At 44.2% G+C, this 23,602-nt stretch overlaps 1 protein-coding gene across 1 annotated transcript in view; it reads right to left on the reverse strand.

Annotated features, from left to right (window-relative positions):
* Positions 1-4,467: 4,467 nt before the first annotated feature.
* pik3r2 (phosphoinositide-3-kinase, regulatory subunit 2 (beta)) overlaps positions 4,468-23,602 on the reverse strand; it is a gene marked incomplete at its 5' end in the record, with an annotated part of 30,145 nt that continues 11,010 nt past the window's right edge. The window contains 11 exons of the mRNA XM_080779073.1: positions 4,468-5,752; positions 7,897-8,070; positions 9,579-9,650; positions 10,510-10,686; positions 12,094-12,236; positions 12,812-12,931; positions 13,526-13,706; positions 15,108-15,206; positions 15,748-15,850; positions 17,276-17,361; positions 18,501-18,786. Of these exons, the coding sequence (XP_080635199.1) occupies positions 5,536-5,752; positions 7,897-8,070; positions 9,579-9,650; positions 10,510-10,686; positions 12,094-12,236; positions 12,812-12,931; positions 13,526-13,706; positions 15,108-15,206; positions 15,748-15,850; positions 17,276-17,361; positions 18,501-18,786 (1,658 nt within the window). The 3' untranslated portion in view covers positions 4,468-5,535. The remainder of the gene's footprint in view (positions 5,753-7,896; positions 8,071-9,578; positions 9,651-10,509; positions 10,687-12,093; positions 12,237-12,811; positions 12,932-13,525; positions 13,707-15,107; positions 15,207-15,747; positions 15,851-17,275; positions 17,362-18,500; positions 18,787-23,602) is intronic.

The raw sequence follows: 23,602 nt of genomic DNA on the forward strand, positions 1-23,602 counted from the left end.
GTTCACATCAAAGCCTCCGTTTCTGATTGGTTTCAAGCATAATCCAAATCAGAAGTATAGAATCCAAAAATATAGATATCTTAAGATATATTTCAAAATATTTCATTTTATAGTACGCCTCTCATTCCTTCCTCCACACCTAAAATAGACACCTGTTCCTTTGCATTCAGCGACAGATGTGCTTCGTGTTTGACGTCATTTCAAGAAAAATATTTTTTTTTACAGTGTGTACTGAAGATAGTGAAAAAAAATAAGATTTTATTTTACTAATGGTGTATCATAAAAGCAAATAGTTTTTAGTTTTTTTCTCCCTCGAAGAAGCTCTGACACAAACACCTATCTAAAAAGATGACCCGAGCGAGAGTTACCAAAAAGCAGGCTTAGAATTTGGGCTCAAAGTCCAAGCGCGATGATACGCTTTCATAATGGGTCGGTCCATCTCACGCAAACCATGGCTTCATGGACACAGGAGTGGTAGGCCTACAGTCCAGTCCACTCCACAATGCAATCCACGACAGGCCCCAAAAAGACCAATCGAATCCATTTCAACAAACAGCCATCGTCACAAGGTTTTTATTTACTTTTCATGACTGACTGCTATTCTCTTTAGAGAACTTTATCGTTTTCTCGAACCTTAATCGATGATACCTTGAAATAAAGGAAATCCCAGAACTTCAAGCTTCAATATAATAAACCTCTGATTCATGAAAGTGTGCGCTACAAATGGAGCTGCTTTGTAATCAACTTAAACAAAGTCACTCTGCCAAACATTTCAAAGAAATGTATACTTTGAAGAGCCTTAGTGTGAGAATAAATGACTTGTTAAGATGGTGCACTAGTGACTAAATAGTAAATATTGTACAATGAGCCAGTAGCTCTTGATGATCTGACAACAGTTACTACTACACACGGTCATTTGCACTATAGCCTACAGGAGTTAGTCTACTGTACGACAAATTCAAGAATGAACTATCAGGGATGTGGCGATATCATTCTGCCATGGTTTGTTCAACGGGACCAGAACTATACGTGTACACCTGGCAAACACACGATCCAACAGAACGTAAAGTGTGTGTAGTGTGCACACCAATAACAACAAAGTGAGAATGAACAACCATTGTTGACATACTGCAAAAGAAAGAACTTTTTAACACAACGAACAAAAACACTATCGTGGACTAAGTGAGCTTCACTGACGCTCCTTAAAGTCAGTCTTTTTACGGTTGTTGGAAGTTTGGTGGTCGAGGGAGGGCGTGTGTGTGTGTGTGTGTGTGTGTGTGTGTGTGCGTGTTGAACGGAAAATTAAAAGTGCAATCACAAACATGTTGGTCCGACCCGACAGTACCGTATTCACGTGCCAGAAATGGAGGATTATTATGGCTCAACCAGATCAATAAGTTCAGAGTGGAGGAACTGACTTGAAAAATATGAAACACTGTGAGAAATACTGCATGCGTTTACTGTACATCGCCCGGGAAGCTTATCAAAGAATGAGCTTATAATAGGCTTGGAAACAAACTGCTCTGGGGGGCTCTACCGATGTGTGTTATTCACATTTCACAACAACGTGGGTTCATATTCAATTATGAACTGTCTGTAGCCTATCTAACAAATACACCAAAGAAAAGCGAGCCTGTGAGAATGACCGTCAAGCTACGCTACGCTACGCTACGATACAGCCCCCACCATAAAACAAAAGAATGAATATGTAACAGCTATTGAATTACGTAACAAAGAGGCACAACAATAAACAAACAAAATACTCTCATATCTATGATTTGCTCTCGCACTCACACTCATGTACACATATACAACCACGTGCCAAACTGGACACACACACACACACACACACACACACACACACACACACACACGCACGTACGTGCGCACACGCACATGCGCACACACACACACACACACACACACACACACACACAGACGCACCATGTATGCTCATTTGAGAGTTGTTCTAAGACGAGTGACAAATACAGTATGAAACAAGGAGCACAACATGGGGCGATGGCGCCATCTACAGGAGCAAAGCCTCAACAACAGAGAAGAGATAATAAACTCAATTCTAAATGACAAAAAGGCACTTCTAAATCTTACCGATTGAACTCTTTTTTTGTTTTTTCTTTCTTTCTTTTTAAGCCCTCTCTCGTCAGAAACACCACGGTCACGTCTAGTTTAATTCTTGGTTGTTTTTCGTCTTTCCCAAGAACTGTGCAAAGCACTCAGTACAGTACTGTTGATTCTTTTTGATTGAACTCAAAATGTCTTTCATCCCTACCACGATTCCAAAATAAAAGAAAGTCTAAAATGCCAAACATGCAATTCTCAAAAAAGAAAAAGAAAAAAAATCTTTCTTTCTTTCTCATAATTTCCCATTCCTGGCTACTGTAAACTATTCTACACACATTCTACAAAAATACAATTTTTCTTTTTGGCAAACTGGGACTACTTCTATACAGTAAGTGGGGGGGAAACTCTGGAGACTAATTATTTTCATCTCCAGGAATAATAAAGAAAAAAAAAAGCACCACTTAAATCAACCCACCAGATTAAATTGACTAAAATGTCATTACGTGATGCCTGTTGTGGCTGTGACCTTTTCATCGACCACAAAGCGGTTAACTCGATAGCTCCATTTCCAATGCGAAAGGGACTGTGCTTTGAAATAAGAGAGAGAACAAAAGAGATGGTTGAGGAAGCGTTGCCTCCAGCCATAATGTGAAGCCTAATAGTATAGGCTTTACCTTGCGCACGGCGCGCATAAAACACGACGCGTGACGCGATACGTCAGGCATAAAGGAAGTCAACAGCAGGAAGTCACTGCTTTACAACACAGAACATGAAGGTGGTGGGGGGGGGAAGGAGTTGCTCTCGGAAGTGTGTCTGTATCTAGTCTCGCGTAAAGCCAGACAGCTACTCCACAGAAATTGCGAGAGTCAACAGTCTGGTAACGCGAGACTAGTCTGTATCTTAAAAGCCTCGTCTCGTTCACATGCTGCTGTCTTGTGTTTAATCGTGAACACACGACACACAACGCATATGCACTGACAGAAAACAATAGAGCGCGCGGGTATTGAGCACAGTGTGCCCCAATAAGTGACAACGACGACACGAAAAGGAAAATCCCAAAACAGAAAGACGGAGTTCATGCAGCAGTTCATGCAGCAGATAATCTCTCAATCAAGAAGTGTGGCCGTTCTAAAAAAATTATCGCAAAAGGACAGGTTATTTTTTCTTCTCTTGCTACATGAATTAGACATTCCTTCATTTGGCTCACATTAGCTGGATACTTGTGTGCGTGTCCGAGCAGAATCTGAGAGCATAAGCATAAAATGATGGGGAAAAATAAGAAATGACAGCCATCAAAATGCATCAGTGTCACATACTGTGCTCGACTCCGGTTTACCTGCACTACGTTACACCTAAAATTAAAAAAAGAAAATCTCACTTTGTACAATATTCTCCAGCACTGTGAATCAGGCCTCTCGCACGCGTACGTAAAAAAAGAAAGAAAAAAAAGTCAAGAGCAGTGTGGTTTTTTTTGTGGCCAAGAAGTACCGAGAGTAAAAACAAAACAAAAAGAATGTTGTACCAGTAAAACAGTCTTCCTAGCTATAGCGACAACAAAGCACATACAGTACTGAAGATATCAGAATCACGTAGACAGATGCTCTTTTTTTTTTGTAAGTGTCATTAGCATATATAGAAATAAACACGTTTAGAACAGCACTAACAGTTATACCTGAAGTCAGTGGCTACAGGCGGCTACAGTATTTAAGAGGAAGAAGAAGGAGAAGAAGAAGCAAGTATAAGTTTTAAACAACAAACAAAACAAACAAACAAAAGAAACACGCTTGGTGCAGTCTCTCTCTCGATGATCCATGATTTCAACCCGAATCCTAGAAGTCAACTGCATTCATCAATGTACCACATTTCTTCTTTAGTGTATTGTCGTGATCATACAGTACAGTATATACACTCACAAAACACCAAAAGCGTGTACCGTGTCAAATCTATGATGCTGTACCTTTTTATATCATCAAACTCACTCACAAGAGAGGCCAGGGAGTGAAAGGGAAGAGGGGAGAGAAACCAATCACAGCAGCTTGATCTATTCAATAAAAAATATATATAAGCAGTTTTTTTTTGTTTTGTTTTTCTTTCTCCAGAAAAGCCCCTACCTTCCTTCCTTCTGTCTTCCCCTCTCTCTCTCTCTCTCTCTCTCTCTCCATCCGTTCCTCTGGTGTAGGCGCTTCACTCATTCTTGTGACACAGGCTCGTGGTCAGTCAAGGCTTATTACTATGGCACTTAAGCAAGCTTTTAAATCGAATCTAACAGTTTTAGAAACCCTCTGCTAACACAATTAACCCCCCCCACAACCGCAGCATTCTCTCCCCTCCCCTCCCCTCCCTTCCCCTCCCCTCCCCTCACCCAAAACAACACAAGTTCCTCCAAGCTCCAGTGGACTACTTCCCTCGCTGGTCCAAAAAAAGTTTCTCAGTGTCGCCATCGGGTTGGTGTTTAGAAGCGACGTGAGCAGCACCGCTTATAGCCAAAAGAGCCAGTCCTTTTCCTTTGGGAGTTGACAGCTAGATCAGGGCCTTTGTCTGAGGAGACTTTAGCAGGCAGGCAGCTCTGCATGGGGGGGGGGATGACAGCTTTCAGGGGCCTTTGTCTTACAGCAAGTCAGCAGGCAAGGCCAAAGCAGGGGGGGGGGGGAAATGACTTTGTTTGGCATTCTCCCTCGTCCCGACAGCCTGTTCCCCCTTCACCTTCATCTATCTCCATTTCTGTGTGTATATATATATACATATATATATTTCAACAATGGTCTAGGGCTTAAATTGTTTTCTGTGTGCTTTTTAGTGACCTTGTTTAACAACATTTTTTAGTGTAGGCTGTTTTTGTTGTTGTTGGTATACATATAATCAATGACATCTTCTCTCACAGATGTCTCACATACTGACACCAGTTACAGTTACAGTCACAGGCTTGCTGGCTGCGCCGCGCAACCGTGAACCGTACAGTGCTTTAGTCGTCGTTGGGTAATAATTTGTGTGCTTTATGTTGTCCTGATGATGATGCCATGCCCGTTATAGCTGGAGAGAGGAGACAAGGACAAGAGTAAAGGGGGGGGGGCGGGGGGGGGGGGGGAGAAAAAAGAAAAGCACCGTCGTTAAGCACCGCACCCCCCCCCCAAACGTCACTATTACGTTATTATGGCACATGGCTGGTGGGTCCTCCAAAAGAAACTAGCAGCCACGTTCAACAGGTCGCTATAACCACTGTTCATATACAGTGTTCCGTCTCTTCCTTGTAGGTTTTTGAAAGGTACCTTTCAGGAGGAAAGGTACTTTTGGAAGCCACGCACGCCTCTGATGGGGGTTATTGTTTTTCTTCTTTTGTTTTTGTTTTTTCAATGTGAATAAACCAAAAAAAAAAGACATTTTCTTCGCACACCCCTGGCTGGGGTTGAAGGGATGTTGGAAGGCGGGGTGGGGGTGGTGGTGTGGGGGGGTAGCTCATCTGGGGTGCTGGTTTTGATTGGGTGGCGCTTGAGAGCGGGCCAGAACCGGGTAGGCCAGGTTTACATTCAGCTGGTCGTTGTGTTGGACCAAGGAGACGTTTTTGTAGTGGAGCACCAGGTCTCGGAGGGACGAGTAGAGGTTGTAGGGCTCGGCGAAGCCGTACCCCGTGGCCGTCTTGTAGATGACGCAGTGCTTGGCGTCGCCCTCGACACTATGGGTGGGAGAGAGAAACCCAGGGGGGGGGAGGGAGGGAGGGGGGGGGGGGGGAGGGAGGGGTGTTGTTCAGTTTCATCATGGACCCTTTAACCCATTCTGACCTGAGATCAGATTCATACGAGGTTTCCACTGGACAACACACTGGTCTGATGAACCCATTCTGACCTGAGATCAGATTCTAAAAATGTCAGTCGTTCTTCGATTTTTCAAAAATAGCAGACCTACAAGCTCGTAGCGCGCCACTCGGTGGCGCGCTACGAGCTTGTAGATCTGCTATTTTTGAATAGCTAAAGCATAACATGATGCTTACACCAAAACGGGTTCCCGTACAGAATGGGTTAACTTCTGCTGTGTTCACAGCTGGTGTTGATTTTGACGGCGCATTTAGATTTGTTTAGCTTTAGTCATATAGTCTTCTGAATGGCTTTCATTTAGTTTCTAGTCACATCTTACTAGTCACCTGGAATGTTTCAGTGTGTATGTAGTCTGGTTTTAGTCGACTAAATATCCTAAGATTTTAGTCGACTAAATGTGCAGTTGATTTAGTCGACTAAAACGTGTTTTTGGCGGCGCGGCCTTGATGCCGTCGTAATGGCTGATTTTACACTTGCTGAAACTAGCAGATCTACAAGCTCACAATGTGCCGTGCTGCGATGCGTTGAAATGACTTGTGCCTTTTACTTATACTGGATCTCTTGTCCACTAGTCCCTTCCTAACATTTTAGTCTAGTTTGTTGACGAAATTGTCAGCATATTTAGTCTTAGTTTTAGTCACCATAGCTTAGTTTTCATTTAGTTTCAGTGAAAAAAGGTAGTCGACAAACATTTTTTGTCATAGTTTTAGTCGACAAATTCAACACTAGTTTCATGGACACTTTACTTCTGTTGTATGTTCCTACAAATACCATAGAGCACCGAAGTCCTGACGTCACTGTCAGTAGAGGGCGCCCGTCCACAGGTTCGTGTACTTTTTATTTGCATTGAAATCCCCATAGGGGGATTTTAGATCTCTTCATATAAGAACTGTGTTTAAAAAATAAACTGATCATCCCGGCCTTTTCACTCATATGGATATGAAGCATCGACTGAAGGTGGAAATGTACAAATATACCCAAAAACTAACACAATAAGCGCTAGAAACGAGTCAAACAACCCAGAGACTACATTTCCGGGTAGGTCTGGGTGGCTGCAGCTGCCCGTCGCACAACAGAAACTGACATGTTAATTATTATTATTATTATTTTTTTTTATTGAGTCGAGTCACCGCCAGCAGAGCTTACGTCAACGAGGAATCTCAGGAACGCAATGTGTTGACAGCTGGGCGTGATGTATATTAGCGGCGACATTGCTTTCATATGTAGTTTCAAGGCTTTTGCGGCCAAATTAATTCAATTTTCTCCAGAAACTGTGACATCATTAACGACGCACAGCCATGGGGATTTCAATGCAAATAAAATAATTACATGAACCTGTGTACTGGCGCCCTCTACTGAAAGTGACGTCAGACTTCGGTGCTCTATTGTATAGTAGTATAGTATTTCTTTTAGCATTCCTTACTCCAGGAGTAGTCTGGAATCCAGTGGAACGAAATGTCGTTCATTTCTTGGCAAGTAACAGGCAAAGGTCACGACACAACGCAGTTCTGCCATTTTTGGTGAAAATATTCGATCTAGAGGTCAAAATCACACCCCTGTGAACTGAGTGGTGCAACTCCCCTCTCTCTCTCTCCCCCCCTCCTCTCTCTCTCTCATTAGCAGGCAACAGTACAGCACTATCTCTCTCTCTGTGTTTCTGGCACAACAGCGCCCCTACTGGTACTAATAGTCATACTCGTGCTCATTAACGTCACATACATAGGCGGACGCGGACATTGCTGTTCCTTGGAGTGTTTGCACCACTCAAAAAAAGAAAAGGACAAGTATAGACCACTGGGGACTCCGGACTATGAACTGTACGGTTTAAGTGGTTAACTTATTGAGGAATTGGACGAAAAAGTGCGACAAAGAGTAACATAACAACAACATAGCAACAACAACAATTGGAAGACATTTTTTTTTAGAATCTGGTCTCAGGTCTAAATAGGTTAAAGTAAATGAAAACTGCAAACATGACTGCAAAAACAAACAAAAAACAACTCACACTACAGAGCAGGCAAAGGAGCCCTTCTGTGACTGGCTCTCTCGGATGAGGAAGGTCCCGTCGGACTTCCCTCTCAGCATCTCCTCGGCTTGGGTGCGTTTGATGTCGCCTACGTACCAAGTGCACTCGTCATGGTGGGGCGAGCCCTCGTCCTCCTCCACCAGCGAGTAGGAGCTGGAGACACAAAAGGAGACAAAAGGAACGTTCATTTATTCTAAGATTCCTGAGATGAAGACGAGATAAGGAAACTTGTTTTGCCACCTTCTTGACATTTCCTCCGTTGCCTTGCGGCAACGGAGGAGGCCGTTTGAAGACAGACGCCGGAAGCCTGCCCGCCGAGTACTTCCATTACAAGTGGCATTTCTGTTTCTCTCGGTTGTTGAAAATGACAAATGATTAGTTACAGACCGCAGGGTTTGTGCACTGGTTTTTTAGAAAGTCATTTCGAGCATCCTCGATGCACGTTGCCGGTTAAGCGCGGTAGCATTAACTGATGCAACAACAGCAGCTCTCTCTTTAAATTAAACTACTCGCTCTGTAAATTGCACTAGAAAACAAAGACTTGGACAATGTGTTTTGTGAGTTTCTCAGTGCGCTTAGATTCATCACCTATGCAAACTGACTTGCGAGTATTTTCCAGTGCATCCCTGCCTGGGGTTAAAATAGAGGGTATGCACATCGTCATCAAGTTAAGTGGAAATACCTACGTAGTGGCAAAAAAACCCGACTTTCTGGCCTTGACAGCCTGTACATCCAAACAGAAAAGTCCTATCTGATTGCATTAAACGACATTAAACCCACTTCCACTTTGCCACTCGATTTGCAACTCAATGTGCCACTCGATTTGCCACTCACAACACATATATAAATACAAAAAATACAAATCAAACCTATTTAACCCATTCAGGACGGGAACCGCTTTTGGTGTTTTAAGCATTATGTTATAGCCATTGAAAAAGAGCAGATCTACAAGCTCATAGTGCTACGCGCTACGAGTTTGTAGATTACTATTTTTGAAAAATTCGTGAAAATATGGTGCAAATATTTGAATATATATTCTTTCAGAGCGAATGTTTTTTTAACTAAAATCTTTGCTTCTGAGGGGGGGGGGGGGGGGTCCCTGGAACAACATATTTTCAATGTTTTTGGGGGTCCTTGACGTGAAAACGTTTGAGAAACGACTGATTTTTCAGAAAACTGTCTGATTTAGAAGCAATTCTTTTTTAGAATCGGCCTCAGGTCTAATGGGTTAACCCATTTTGGGCAGGATCCCCTTTTGGTGTTTTAAACATTATGTTATAATTCAGCTATTGAAAAATCGTGAAAATGCGGCACAAATCTTTGAATATACTGTATATTCTTTCAGAAGACTTTATTTTTTATTTTTACGTCGGGCCTAAAATGGGTTAACCCATTTTGGGCAGGAACCCCTTTTGGTGTTAGCATTATGTTATGCTTTAGCTATTGAAAAATAACAGATCTACAAGCTCATACAAGCTTGTAGGTCTGCTATTTTTTTTAAATCGAAGAACGACTGACACAGAAACATAGCTTTTTCAGAAAACTGTCAGGATGTAGAAGACATTTTTTTAGAATCTGATCTCAGGTCAAACCATCCAGCACCGGTATAGGCTATACAACCCCCCTTATGACTTGGAAGTGTTAATGTCAAATACACTTACTCGTCAGCGTCGTTCTTGATGTCCAGCCATTCGTTGATCTTCTTCTGCCGTGTCCCCTTTTGAGTCAACCATCTGCAACGTAAAGGGGCTAGGTTAGCTTAGATAGGCTCGAGGTGCTTAATGGAGGGGACCGTCTTCCCATGTATTGTAAGGCCTCATTCACACGTATCAAACACCAATCAAGAAAATGTTTGTTTTTTGTTTTTTTGGGCCACCACAATGCTTTCCCAATGGGAGTCACATGGTTTGATCAAACATTTGTGTTTGATTGCTGATTGCTGGTGGTGTTCTGCCCCCCCCCCCCCCATCAAACAAAAATGTGACCATATGTGACTCCCATTGGAAAAGCATTGTGGTGGCCCAAAAGAACAACCAAACATTTGCTTGATTGGTGTTTGATACGTGTGAATGAGGCCTAAGTGTTGTTTTAGACAGAGGCATGCAGCTGTGTGTCTGACAGTGTTGATTTCGTCGACTAAAACTAAGACGAAGAATGTTCGTCGACTACCTTTTTCCACCGACGGAAACTAAATGGAAACTAAATAAAAAACTAAGCTATGATGACTAAAGCTAAGAGTAAATACACTGACAATTTCGTCAACAAATAAAAGCTAGACTAAAACGTTTGGAAGGGACTAGTGGACAAGAGGTCCAGTCATTTTACAAGTAGTTGCATCCTGAAAATAGACCATCTATTTTCAGCAAGTGATAAAGTCATTATGACGGCATCAAGGCCCGCCCAAAATACATTTAGTTCGACTAAATCAACTCTAGATTTATGCTATTTATGCTATTTTAGAGAAATCGAAGAACCACTTGACACAGACACAGAGCTTTTTCCAGAAAGCTGTCATAGGATGTAAAGAAGACATTTCTATAGAATCTGATCTCAGGTCAGAATGTGGGGTTACAGCCAGGCTACTGTACTTACATCAGGTACTGGTCCCTGATCTTGCGGAGCTGCATGAGGTCGGGCTTGAGGCTGTTCATCCTCTTGTCGATCTCCCGGTTGTCGCTGACCTGCTGCCGCAGGTCCAGCTCCAGCTTACGCTTGCTGTCGTGGATCTCCGTCACTCGAGACTTGAGCCGTTCCGAGTTGCTCTGGATCCTGATTCATTTCGAGAGAAATTCCCCCAGTGAGTTTTATTTATTTATTTTTTCTCCCCCGGAGACAATGCAGCAGGGAAATAGTAAATGTTTTTTTCTATCAGTGTTTTTCTTTTTTTTTTTTGTCTGAGCTTTCTTAAAACCCATTTTGTGCGGCCGGGAACCCCTTTTGGTGTTTTAAGCATTATGTTATGCTTTAGCTATTGAAAAATTGCAGACCTACAAGCTCGTAGCGAGCTTGTAGGTCTGCTATTTTTGAAAAATCATGGTGGTGCATGTTCATGAATATATATTCTTTCAGAGCGAACATTTTTAACTCAAATGTTTGCTTCTGGGAGGTCCCTGGAACTACATATTTTCAGATGGGGGGGCTCAAATACAGATAAATCTGGGGGTCCCTTGACATAAAATTGTTGAACACCACTGACACAGAAACATAGGTTTTTTTTTTACAGTCTCAAAGTCATCTACAGACGTCATATCAGCTCCAACACTTACAGTACGTTTTAACAGCGGGGGGGGGGCGACAGCAAGACGATTTTTTTCCCGGAAGTGCATTATTTGTCTATGGGGACCCCGGCGACTATACCAGCGATGGCAGGGGCGAACAGGCGACGGAGCGACGTCGCCGGGAAAAGGTACAAATAATTCATCTTTCCGGGCGATAACGGAGCCTTTTTAATGGAATCCGCAAACCGCCGACGACGCCTTTAACGTGTTAATTAGCGCTTTATTTAAGGATAAACCGATAACGTTGGGCTTACCGCTAAGCCAAGCTCTCGTCCAGCGGCAGCTCCGTGGTCCATTGATTGCTCAGTGCATTGAAAATGGATGAAGGTGGTGGACGAGGCCTTTCTAGTCCTTTTTTAACACGGAGTCCGCCAGGAAACGAGGAACACCAAGGTTTAAATTAGTACCCTGTATTGTTTAATCCATTTTTTGATCCGATCGTATAATGCTATCTGATGTTGCTACCCGCATCAACACATAGTGGAACACTGGCCGCGGCCATTTTGAACATGCGCGCCGCGCATCCACTTCCAGTCTAAGCCCACCGTTCACAGCTCTGTATCTCAGAAAGGACATTGAGGGGGCCGTTCCTGGTGAATACAAGGGTTTTCAACGGGCTGTAGCAGGCGGGCTGACACTCGCGGTCGCCTTTTCCCACCAGCGACCGACACAACAACCTCCGGGCATGAGACCACACATAGCAGTTTGTCATTGTAATAATTATGACAAACCCCCCGTCAGTTAAAACGCACTGTGACCTGAAAGCCCATGACATACGAGTTATACGCGTGCATGTCGACAACTGATCGACAGTCATCAACCGCTGTCAAAAAGTGCACATGCCAGGCGACTGCGCTTTGAGTATACAACGCCCACGAGAGCTCCGTCTCACACTTACTTCTGGATCTCTTTCTCGTTCCCCTCTCGTTGGAACCTCTCCAGACTCTCGCGGCTGTAGCGCTCCTGGGTCTCGCACTGCTCCTCGAAGATCTTGATGGTCTCGTTGAAGGCCTCGATGGCGGTCCGTTTCATCTGCAGCTCCTTGAAGGTAAAGGTACAGAGAGAGAGAGAGATCAGTGGAATCCATTCATGTGATTGAGATTTAACAGTGTCGTAATCCATTGAGACCTGGAACGCATCCGCGTCAACTTAGCTTTTATAAAGCGTTATGTTATACTTTTAGCTATTGAAAAATATCATATCTACTAGTACAAGCTCGTAGATCAGATATTTTTTGAAAAATGTGTGAAAACGCGTGGCACACATTTTTTAATATATATATTCTTTAACTCAGATCTTTGGTTCTGGGTTGCTCATATTTTCAAACGGGGGTCGGCGGCCAAATACATTTGTATAATCTTTGGGTGCTCCTTGACATGACATAGTTTGAGCACCATTGATATAGAAAAACCTTTTCTGTTCTTTTTGCTTCTTCAGAAAATGAAGACATTTGTAGAATTTGTTCTCAATGGTCTTAATGGGTTAAAACTTAGTTTCTACCTATAGTTCCTGAATGAATACTGTGTGTGTGTGTGTGTGTGTGTGTGTGTGTGTGTGTGTGTGTGTGTGTGTGCATGAGAGAGAGAGAGAGAGAGAGAGAGAGACATTCGGTTTACCTGTGAGGTGCGTGTGTATTCCTCGTACAGGGCGTCATACTCGCGACTCTTCTCCTGCCACTGTTCGTGGTAGACCTTCAGCTGTTCTCCCACCTCCTCGATGCTGGTCTCCTTCACCAACTGCTTGGAGACAAGCAACAACACATCAGTTTACACTGGAGACACCCGTCTGTGTAGTGAATCATCGTATCCACACGGTAGAATAACCTTCTAAAAGGAGGAGTCACAACACAAAGACACAACCTTGGTGTTATGGGGGCAGCCATGCAACAGCCATGTTGTTGTGTCATGAAACCACGTGACTCCCATTGGGAATGCATTGAGGGCGGCCATGACACACAGAAGACACAGGAACACAAGTGTGTCTTGCATGTGAGGCCTATATAGGGCTTCCCTCACACCTTTTCCATCTAGCATACAACGTTGAGGCATGCTAGATGTAAACAAAGGGTAAGTGTCAATGCATTTCCAATGGAAGTCACACGGTTTGACACGGCATTTTTGTCGCACGGCTTTCGGCTGTGTTTCGACTGCCTCCCTCCCCCCTCCCCCCTCCCCCTCATACAACAAAAATAATGTTGTGTCAAACCATGTGACTCCCATTGGAAATGCGATGCGATGCTTGCGTCAGTAAATAAGTCTCACGCGTCAGCTATACGTCAGTCTGTTGTGAAGGTGTGAGTCAGTCAAGCCCACGTGGTTCCGAGCGCCCACCTGTTGGTACTTGGAGATGGGGTAGAAGAGCTTGGTGTCCAGCTTGGCGTTGTACTGGGCCAGGGACTCGTGGCGGTAGTGGTTGATGAGCTCCACCACGGACACGAACGTGAGGGGCTCCGAGAAGCCGTACTTCCCCTCCCGGTGGTAGATCTTTATCAGCTTGTTGTTGCCTCCTTTCCTGCAAAGGGGGACGGACGGACGGACGGAAGGCGAGGCGGAGAGAGAGGATGAGAGGGGAGCGTACCCATGTTCCCCAGGTTCTATGTTCCCCAGGTTCTATGTTCCCCAGGTTCTATGTTCCCCAGGTTCTATGTTCCCCAGGTTCTATGTTCCCCACCATGCAAAAAAAGGTTCTTTGTTCCCCACTTAGAATAAACCTAAACCTAAACCAGAAACCTAACCTGGTCATTTTAGTAATTCTAGTAACTTAGTCTTAGTGTTACTTTTAGTAGCAAATTCTGATTTAAGCTCAGTCTCTGAACAATCCATTGAACTTTAGGCCTGCCTATAGGCTATTTAAACTACCGGTATCTAGTCTTAGCCAACTCAAAATTAACACTGGCATAAAATAAACTAAAACATAATTGCTCAGACTCAAACATTCTTTGTTCTGTACTTATACGTACAATTGTATATAGTACAAAACACTGAAGTCTCAAAATGAGCGAGGAATGGAAACATGGAGGAAATAAAAGGGCCAAATCGGTTTGTAATTTATATAATAACTGGAATAACAGTAAAATAGATGCAAAAGAGAAGAAGGAAGGAAGTAGGAGCATGTTGTTTTACAATGCAACTTGATCAGGAGCACACGTGGTGTCACTTGAGTCATGTACTGCTAAGGATGTCATGATAAATCGTTTTTTTTTTTTTAATCAATCAGTATAGTCTGCATCACTTGATTTGATTTTAGATTTTTTTATTTTTTTATTTTTTTATTAAATTTTTTATCCCACAATTTTGTAACCCAGTTTTTCTTTTCACCCAGTGCCAATTATCCCTGGCCAGGGGGAGGTAGTATTAGAGACCAGGATTACGGCATGTTTTTGTGAGGGTACCTACCCTAGGGGACACGGGGAGAACATGCAAACTCCACACAGAAAGGCCCTATCGCCAACCACTTGATTTGATTGATTTCGTCGACTGAAACTAAGAAGAAAAACTAAGCCATGATGACTAAAACTAAGACTAAATGTACTGACAATTTCGTCAACAAATAAAAAATAGACTAAAATGTTCTTTTGAAGGGACTAGTGGACAAGAGATCCAGTATAAGTCATTTTACACTTGGTTGCATGCTGAAAATAGCCGATCCACAAGCCCACGACACGTCGCAGCTGGACCTGCTATTTTCAGCAAGTGTAAAATCAGCCGTTACGACGGCATCGAATGCCCGCCGAAACACCTTTTAGTCGACTAAACCAACCGGTAGTTGTATAGTCTACTAAAAATCGTGACATTTTAGTCGACACATAAAACTAGACTAAAGCACTAAAAAACATTCCCAGGTGACTGAAACAAAAACAAATGAAAACCATTGCGACCACTACGACTAAAACCAAAACCTGTCCCAAATCACCTGAGTGTGAGGGTGTACTCGCCCTCCAGTTTACTGGAGGCGTCGCGGACCAGAAACGTCCCGTCAGGCGTGTCTCGGAGCTTCTCGTTCACCTCCTCTCTGAAAAAAAAACACACACCCTCTTAACACTATTAAAAAAAATCACACCCGTGTGAAATGAGTGGTGCAATCCCCCCCCCCCCCACCTCTCTCTCTCTCTCTCTCTCTCTCTCTCTCTCATTAGCAGGCAGCAGGCACATCACTATCCCTCTCTGTTTCTGGCGCCCCCTACTGGTACTAATAAGTCACATACTGTACTCGTGCTCATGACCACTGATACATAGATACATAGATACGCACAGACATTGCTGGTTGTAGCAAAACCCCACCAGTATTTACTCCCTAAGAACCAGGGTGGAGGGGGGGGGGGGTCTCCAAACTATTTTGGGGGGTCCCCAAATTATATATATATTAAAAAAAAATTGAAGCCGTGAAGGAGAGAAAGAAAATAACATATCACACAAAATAGAAAATGTGGGAAGAGGGGTGTGTGTGTGTGTGTGTGTGTGTGTGTGCGTGCGTGCGCGTGTGCATGTGCGTGTGCGTGTGTGTGTGTGTGTGCGTGTGTGTGTGTGTGTGTGTGTGGGGGGGCGTGTTTTACCTTGAGATCTCTCCCCAGTACCACTCGGCTTCATTCAACAGGCTGCATATGTCTGTCATGGTGGTTGGCGTGGCTTTAGACTTCAATGGCTTGGCTGGGAGGGCTGAATTGACGTGTTCACGCACGCACGCGCACGGGCGCACGCACACACGTACACACACACACACACACACACACACACACACACACACACACACACACACAAACACACACACACACACACACACACACACACACAAATATACTTAATTGACGTGTGCATTCACAAACAAACGAGAAATAATATGTGCTCCCATGAAAATGTCTGAGAACAACTGACACAGAAACATGTTGCTTTTCAGAAAACTGTTTAAATTTAGAAGGCATTTGTAGAATCGTCCTCAGGATCTTAAAATGGGTGAAAGGTCACGTTATATGCATCACTGGCGAGGCGCCCCGGGGTGACTCAGCGGGTTAGTGCGCCAGCCAACCACACCACACCACACCACACCACCACAATGTCCCTGGTTCAATTCCAACTCTCCAGAGACCTGCCTTGCTTTGCTCGCGTCTCTCCTAGCAGTGCTGCCGCGCAGTAAAACCACGAGCGTTGAACTGAACTCTAGATCGTTTAACCCATTCTGACCTGAGATCAGATTCATACGAGGTTTTTCCACTGGACACACACTGGGTCTGATTAACCCATTCTGACCTGAGATCAGATTCTAAAAAAATGTCAGTCGTTCTTTCAAAAATAGCAGACCTACAAGCTCATAGCGCGCCACTCGGTGGCGCGCTATGAGCTTGTAGATCTGCTATTTTTCAATAGCTAAAGCATAACATGACACCAAAATGGGTTCCCGTTCAGAATGGGTTAAAAATAGACTGTAAGTGTTTGCACTTTTCTGAGTCACAATTATTTCATAATCGCCTCATCGCAAATTATTTTTCAGATATTTGGCTGCTTAAACAAAAGGTGCACAAGTCAGATATTATCTGACTTGTGCACCTTTTGTTTAAGCAGCCTTATAAAAGCCAAACATAAATGTACTGTAACTTGTATTCATAATACGGTAATAATAATTATTTTGAGCAACAATTAATTGTGAAGTAAAATGTTATAACCGCGACAGCCCTATATATATATTGCTTTATATTTGATGTACTGTGGCATAAAACACCTGTGTGAACTGAGTGGTGCAATCCCCCCCCCCCCCCCCTCTCTCTCTCTCTCTCTCTCTCTCTCTCTCTCTCATTAGCAGGCAAAAGTGCAGCACTAATACTATCTCTCTCTCTGTGTTTCTGGCACAACAGCGCCCCTACTGGTACTCATAGTCATATACTGGTGCTCATGGCCACATTAGGTACACAGGTAGGTGAACACGGACACTGCTGTTCCTTGGAGTGGTTGCACCACTCAAAAACAAATATGCTCAGATCAACATAATGGAATGAACTCTGCATTGGTCCATGTATGGAGCGTGTCACGAGGCGTGACGGACACGTGCACGGACACAGGTTTTCATAGTAAAAACAATCGTGTTCATACCTGGGGGGGAGACGTCATACTCTGCTGTCCTCTCGATCAGCAACCTCTCCACCACCTGGGCAGGGAAGTCCTCCTCCAATGACGACCTGCCAATCAATCAATCAATCAATCAATCAATCAATGTAGGCCCCACAATCTATAAATGTCACACTATTAACCCATTCAAATTCTTCTAAATCCTCCAGTTTTCTGAAATAAATATTTTCACGATTTTTCAAAAATAGCTAAATTATAACAATGTTTAAAACACAAAAAAAACAAACACCTGCCCATCTAAATGTCTGTGCACGCCACTGTATAGTTGACATTGATACTCCACTGTTACGTTCTTAGTTCATACATGATTCATGATAACTACTTTTTATATAATGTGATGTATGCCATGCTTTTGTTTTTACTAAATGCCTAAATTGTAAATTGTAAATGTAGGTTCCCAAGTTGCATCGTTCCCAAGTACAGTAGGTGGCCCACTGCGACGGGCACGTACGGGTCTAGGGCATTCACTTCTAGTCATTTTCACTAGTTGACTAGTTGCCTAGATTACTAGTCGACTAGCTGTAATTGTGGAAATGAATGTGTACATTTAAAAACTGTGTACATTGGTGACTATAACTATAATCTACCTGATCTTGAGGCCTACAAAATCGGGGAGAAAAAAAAACTAGTCAACTAGTACCAACAAGGTCGACTAGTAGATTTACTAGTCGACTAGATGCTTAACCCATTCTGGGCGACAACCCCTTTTGGTGTTTCAAGCATTGTTATATTTTAGCTATTGAAAAATAGCAGATCTACAAGCTCATAGCGCGCCACCGAGTGGCGCTATGTAGGTCTGCTATTTTCGGAAAAAATCGTGAAAATATTTATTTCAGAAAACTGGAGGAATTATAAAAAAAATGAAAGAAAATCGAGGTCAGGCCTAAATGGGTTAACCCATTCTGAACGGGAACCCGTTTTGGTGTTGGCATCATGTTATGCTTTAGCTATTGAAAAATAGCAGATCTACAAGCTCATAGCGCGCCACCGAGTGGCGCGCTACGAGCTTGTATAGGTCTGCTATTTTTGAAAAATCGAAGAACGACTGACATTTCTTAGAATCTGATCTCAGGTCAGAATGGGTTAATCAGACCCAGTGTGTGTACCAGTGGAAACCTCGTATGAATCTGATCTCAGGTCAGAATGGGTTATAATGCCCTATATAGTCGTCTAAGTACAGTAAACTCACCCGGTGCTGGACGACGGCGGGTCCGTGGCCTCCGTCCTGATCAGCAGCGGTCCGAAGATGCGGCCCAGCGTGTGCGTGTCCAGGCCGGTGGTGCCCCCGGTGGAGTCCTGCTGCTGTGCGGCCCGGGCCACCTTGGCCAGGTGGGTCAGGAGGTACTGCAGGGTGAGGTGGTGCTGCAGTGGCACCACGCCACACGACCTCTCCAGGACCTGGCTCACCTCTCGACCTGCACCCCCACCACCACGACCGCCGCTGCTGCTGCCGCCGCTGCTCGCCAAGGCGCCATCTGTCACACATGGGGGGGGGATCATATCTTACTATTTTTTGTTTTGTTTTGTTTTGTTTCTCTATTTTTTATTTATTTTATTATTATTATTATTATTTTTTTATTATTATTTTTTAATTAAATTTCATTAAATTTTATTTCGTTTGCTTTGTACCAGTGTTGATTTCGTCGACAAAAAAACAAAACAAAGACGAAGAATGTTTCGTCGAAAGTAGTGCATTTGAAGGCCCTTAAAAGACACTGGTTCTGTTCACAATATATTGTCATCTCCCGCCTTTCCACAAAATAATAGAAAATGCTCGATAGCGGGGCTCGATAAGAACCCGGCTCGATAAGCCTGATCGATCAGGTGCCCGGGGCCGTTATCAATAAAAATTAACAAGCTCCATCCTTACTTAACCCATTCTTGGCGGGAACCCCTTTTGGTGTTTTAAGCATTATGTTATACTTTAAGTTTAGCTCTTGAAAAATAGCAGATCTACAAGCTCGATAGGTCTGCTACTTGCTACCACTAAAATGTGGCGCAAATTTGGAATATATTCCAATAATATATAAAACATAGGTTTTTTTCCCCAGAAAACTATCATGATTTAGAAGACATTCAGTAGAATCGTCCTTGTCACACTTGCCTAGTGCGGGTAGTGTGCAAAACCGGGAAAATGGGAAAAGAGCATATAAATAAGGTCCAGGCAGTCCTTCTTGCAGAGATGCAGTGATGTAAATAGGTTTTCAATGTAATGAGTCCCGGGATGCAGGGGTGCTCTTTTAGATGAGTCCCAGGGACATTTGATGAGTCCCATTTCAGCGACGTTTAAGAGTCATATTTTGCCATATTTTACAAATTGCAGCATTTAACTCCCATTTCATTTTATATTGTTATAATGTGGTTATATTCATGTAGAAAACGAAGATTTTTTTTTAATTATAACTAAGGCTAGCAAAATAAATTAGAATAAAAAAATAAAAAAGCTACATTCATACTACATACATATTTCATATGATTTTGGCTATATTAAATCTATAATAATTCTGCCAGTTTTAACTGTTAATAAATCTTTATGTTTTCATTACACAATATGAAGGAGGTACAGCAGCACACATCATCATTAGCCGATGATGATGTTACATTTAGAAAATAGGGTTGCTAATATTTTCTGTTGCCCTGCAGTTGGCTTTGGCACTTCTTTTTTTGGGGGGTGGGGGGGCATGTTATTCTGTGGTGGCACCGGTCCACAACGCACAACATACAACAGTGTCTGCGTTCGTGTTACACAATGTGCGTTTCCCATTCAATCGGGTCTACTCCGTTTGTCATGCTCAAAAATGTTCCCGTCTTTCTGTCGGAGGCAGAGCTGTGTAGATGAGAGAGTTGCGACAACCCCGTTCACTGTTTATTCACGGAGCTTCATGAGTCACTGAACGGTATGTTGTCGTCACTCTCTCTCTCTAAACGGCTCTGGTCTCCAGGCTGCGCTCCGCTCAGCACTCTCTCTGAGCAAGATGGCGGCGCCCGTCAGACTGTGTTGTTGTTACAAACTATTGGTTCTACAACGATTCCTACGTGGATTTGATCGTTTATAGCGTAGGATGAGGTCGCATGCGGCCATGCAAAATGATCGTGTCCGTAGATTATTTATTGTTTTACCGCATTTTCCCCCCGCGATTATTACTGTACATGCTGAGAGTAGAGTAGTGCATCCCATGGACGCAGAGGTTGTTGGTGTATTGCGGCCCAAAACTATAAAGTGCGTTTTGGGACGCAAAACGCACCCTAGTTACATCACTGGAGATGTTCTTTTATTCACTCAAAACAGAAGTATTTACATGTAATACTGGACAGGTGGCCCTCGCTCCTTCCACCTCCACAGTCCTGCTTTGACTGCCAGGCAGTGGGAGGCCTCCCTAAATATAAAGGCTAAGCCCCTCCCACTGGAACATACCACCCTGAATTGATTCCACAATTTACACCAGTATTTCCTAATGTCCAGGGACAACACATATTCATCACGTCATGATAATACATCACTTATTCAATCACTTAACCATATCAAGAACAACAAGAAAACAGGGTACTGCCATAATGCCAAACCCTCATACTGTTGGTATGTTCCCCACACACCCCACAGCTGATGGTTGCTCCCTACCATGGAGACAACAAGCAATTAGCAATCAACCCAAAAACATACACATCCCAAAATAATATAAATCTCTGCAACATACACCATACATAATAATTCACCCATTTGTGTCCCGACCCCTCCTGTTACATTAGAAATAACTTAATACAGGTGGGACTGGTACAATAACTCCTCAGTGGCAGGGTGAACTGCCACAGTCCTCAGGACTGGTACAATAACTCCTCAGTGGCAGGGTGAACTGCCACAGTCCTCAGGACTGGTACAATAACTCCTCAGTGGCAGGGTGAACTGCCACAGTCCTCAGGTCTAAAATGGGTTAACCCATTCTGGACGGGAACCCCTTTTGGTGTTTTAACTAAGCAGATCTACGAGCTTGGTAGGTCTGCTATTTTTGATAAATCGTGAAAATGCGGCACAAAACTTTGAATATATATTCTTTCAGAATACTTTTTTTTAAATTTATTTCGATGTCAGGCCTATAAAATGGGTTAAAACCCTATAATCTGTTGACCGGCGTCCCATGGGCGCTCTCCACCCAAAAATAGGGTTGAAGTCAACAGTAATCAGTGGAGGACGTGTTCTGACGATATATATCCTGGATGTACCCCGGTACCCGGGGGGTGTACCCTGGTACCCGGGGGGTGGGGGGGTGTACCCCGGTACCCGGGGGGTGTACCCCGGTACCCGGGGGTGTGAAACAGATATATATCCTGGATGTACCCCGGTACCCGGGGGGTGTGAAACAGATATATATCCTGGGTGTACCCCGGTACCCGGGGGGTGTACCCCGGTACCCGGGGTGTGTGAAACAGATATATATCCTGGATGTACCCCGGTACCCGGGGGGTGTACCCCGGTACCCGGGGGGTGTGAAACAGATATATATCCTGGATGTACCCCGGTACCCGGGGGGTGTACCCCGGTACCCGGGGGGTGTGAAACAGATATATATCCTGGATGTACCCCGGTACCCGGGGGGTGTACCCTGGTACCCGGGGGGTGGGGGGGTGTACCCCGGTACCCGGGGGGTGTACCCCGGTACCCGGGGGTGTGAAACAGATATATATCCTGGATGTACCCCGGTACCCGGGGGGTGTACCCGGTACCCGGGGGGTGTACCCCGGTACCCGGGGGGTGTACCCCGGTACCCGGGGGTGTGAAACAGGTCAAGTATAAGTGGATAATGGCCTTGGACTGTGCTCAGGAGAATCAGCTGCAAGCAGGATTGTTGACATGCCTCGATGAGCTCATCGCCCCTCTCTCTCTCTCTCTCTCTCTCTCTCTCTCTCTCTCTCTCTCTCTCTCTCTCTCTCTCTCTCTCTCTCTCTCTCTCTCTCTCTCTCTCTCTCTCTCTCTCTCTCTCCACTTGGCTCCAGACGGACGCTCAACCCTCTCTATACCTCCAGTCAGCAGAAAGCAGCCAGCTTCATGGGCTGAGCTCATTTCTGGGGCCCCTCGTCGTGCAAACCTTTTACTCAAGATTGAGACGCACTGAAGCTATGAAGGGGGGCGACATTCACGATATGAGGTTCACGATGAGATTTTTTGCGATATTTTCAACACAATTATTTATTATCAACTACATTGCGAAAGTAGCATTACTTTTCATGTAAAATTACTTAATTTCTGTGCAAAGGGGCTAAGGGGCTATAGGGCAAGTGCTACGGGCCATGATGGAGTCTGAAGAGGTGGGTTTTCAGACTACGGAGACGGAAGATTGGGAGTGAGGCTGCAGTTCTGATTGTAATGGGAAGTGCATTCCATAGTTTTGGAGCCAGAAGGGAGAAGAGTTTGGGACGTGTGGAGCGTTGTCGCGGTGTTTTTAGTGAAGGTACTTTCAGCTTCCCTGCGTTGGCTGGTCTGAGTGAGCGGGAGGGTTTGTAGGGTTCGATCATACATGCAAGATATGGGGGAGCCAGAACTTTGGTTGCTTTGAATGCCAGCATCAGAGTTTTGTATTCCGTGCGGGCAGCGACCGGGAGAGGCGTGTGAGAATTTTGGCTGGTTGAAGACCAAGCGAGCTGCGGCATTTTGGATCAGTTGGAGAGGCTAAAATGCACATGCCGGTAGGCCAGTAAGGAGGGAGTTACTATAGTCAAGTTTTGACAAGACTGTTGTCTGGATTAGGAGCTGGCATTCAAAGCAACCAAAGTTATGACTCCCCCATATCTTGCATGTATGATCGAACCCTACAAACCCTCCCGCGCACTCAGACCAGCCAACGCAGGGAAGCTGGAAGTTCCTTCACTAAAAACACCGGGACAACACTCCACACGTCCCAAACCCTTCTCCCTTCTGGCTCCAAAACTATGGAATGCACTTCCCATTACAATCAGAACTGCAGCCTCACTCCCAATCTTCCGCCGTAGTCTGAAACCCACCTCTTCAGACTCCATCATGGCCCGTAGCACTTGCCCTAGCCCTGACGACCTTACAGGCATATGCAAATCTTTTAATATATATTCTTCTTAAAGCTCATAGCGCGCCACCGAGTGGCGCGCTATGAGCTTGTCGATCTGCTATTTTTGAAAAATCGAAGAGCGTCGACTGACACAGAAGACATTTTTTAGAGTCTGATCTCAGGTCAGAATGGGAAAACTGTCAGGATGTAGAAGACATTTTTTAGAATCTGATCTCAGGTCAGAATGGGAAACTGTCAGGATGTAGAAGACATTTTT

The sequence above is a fragment of the Protomyctophum bolini genome (assembly GCF_963924005.1).
Source record: "Protomyctophum bolini genome assembly, chromosome: 12".
Taxonomy (NCBI): domain Eukaryota; kingdom Metazoa; phylum Chordata; class Actinopteri; order Myctophiformes; family Myctophidae; genus Protomyctophum; species Protomyctophum bolini.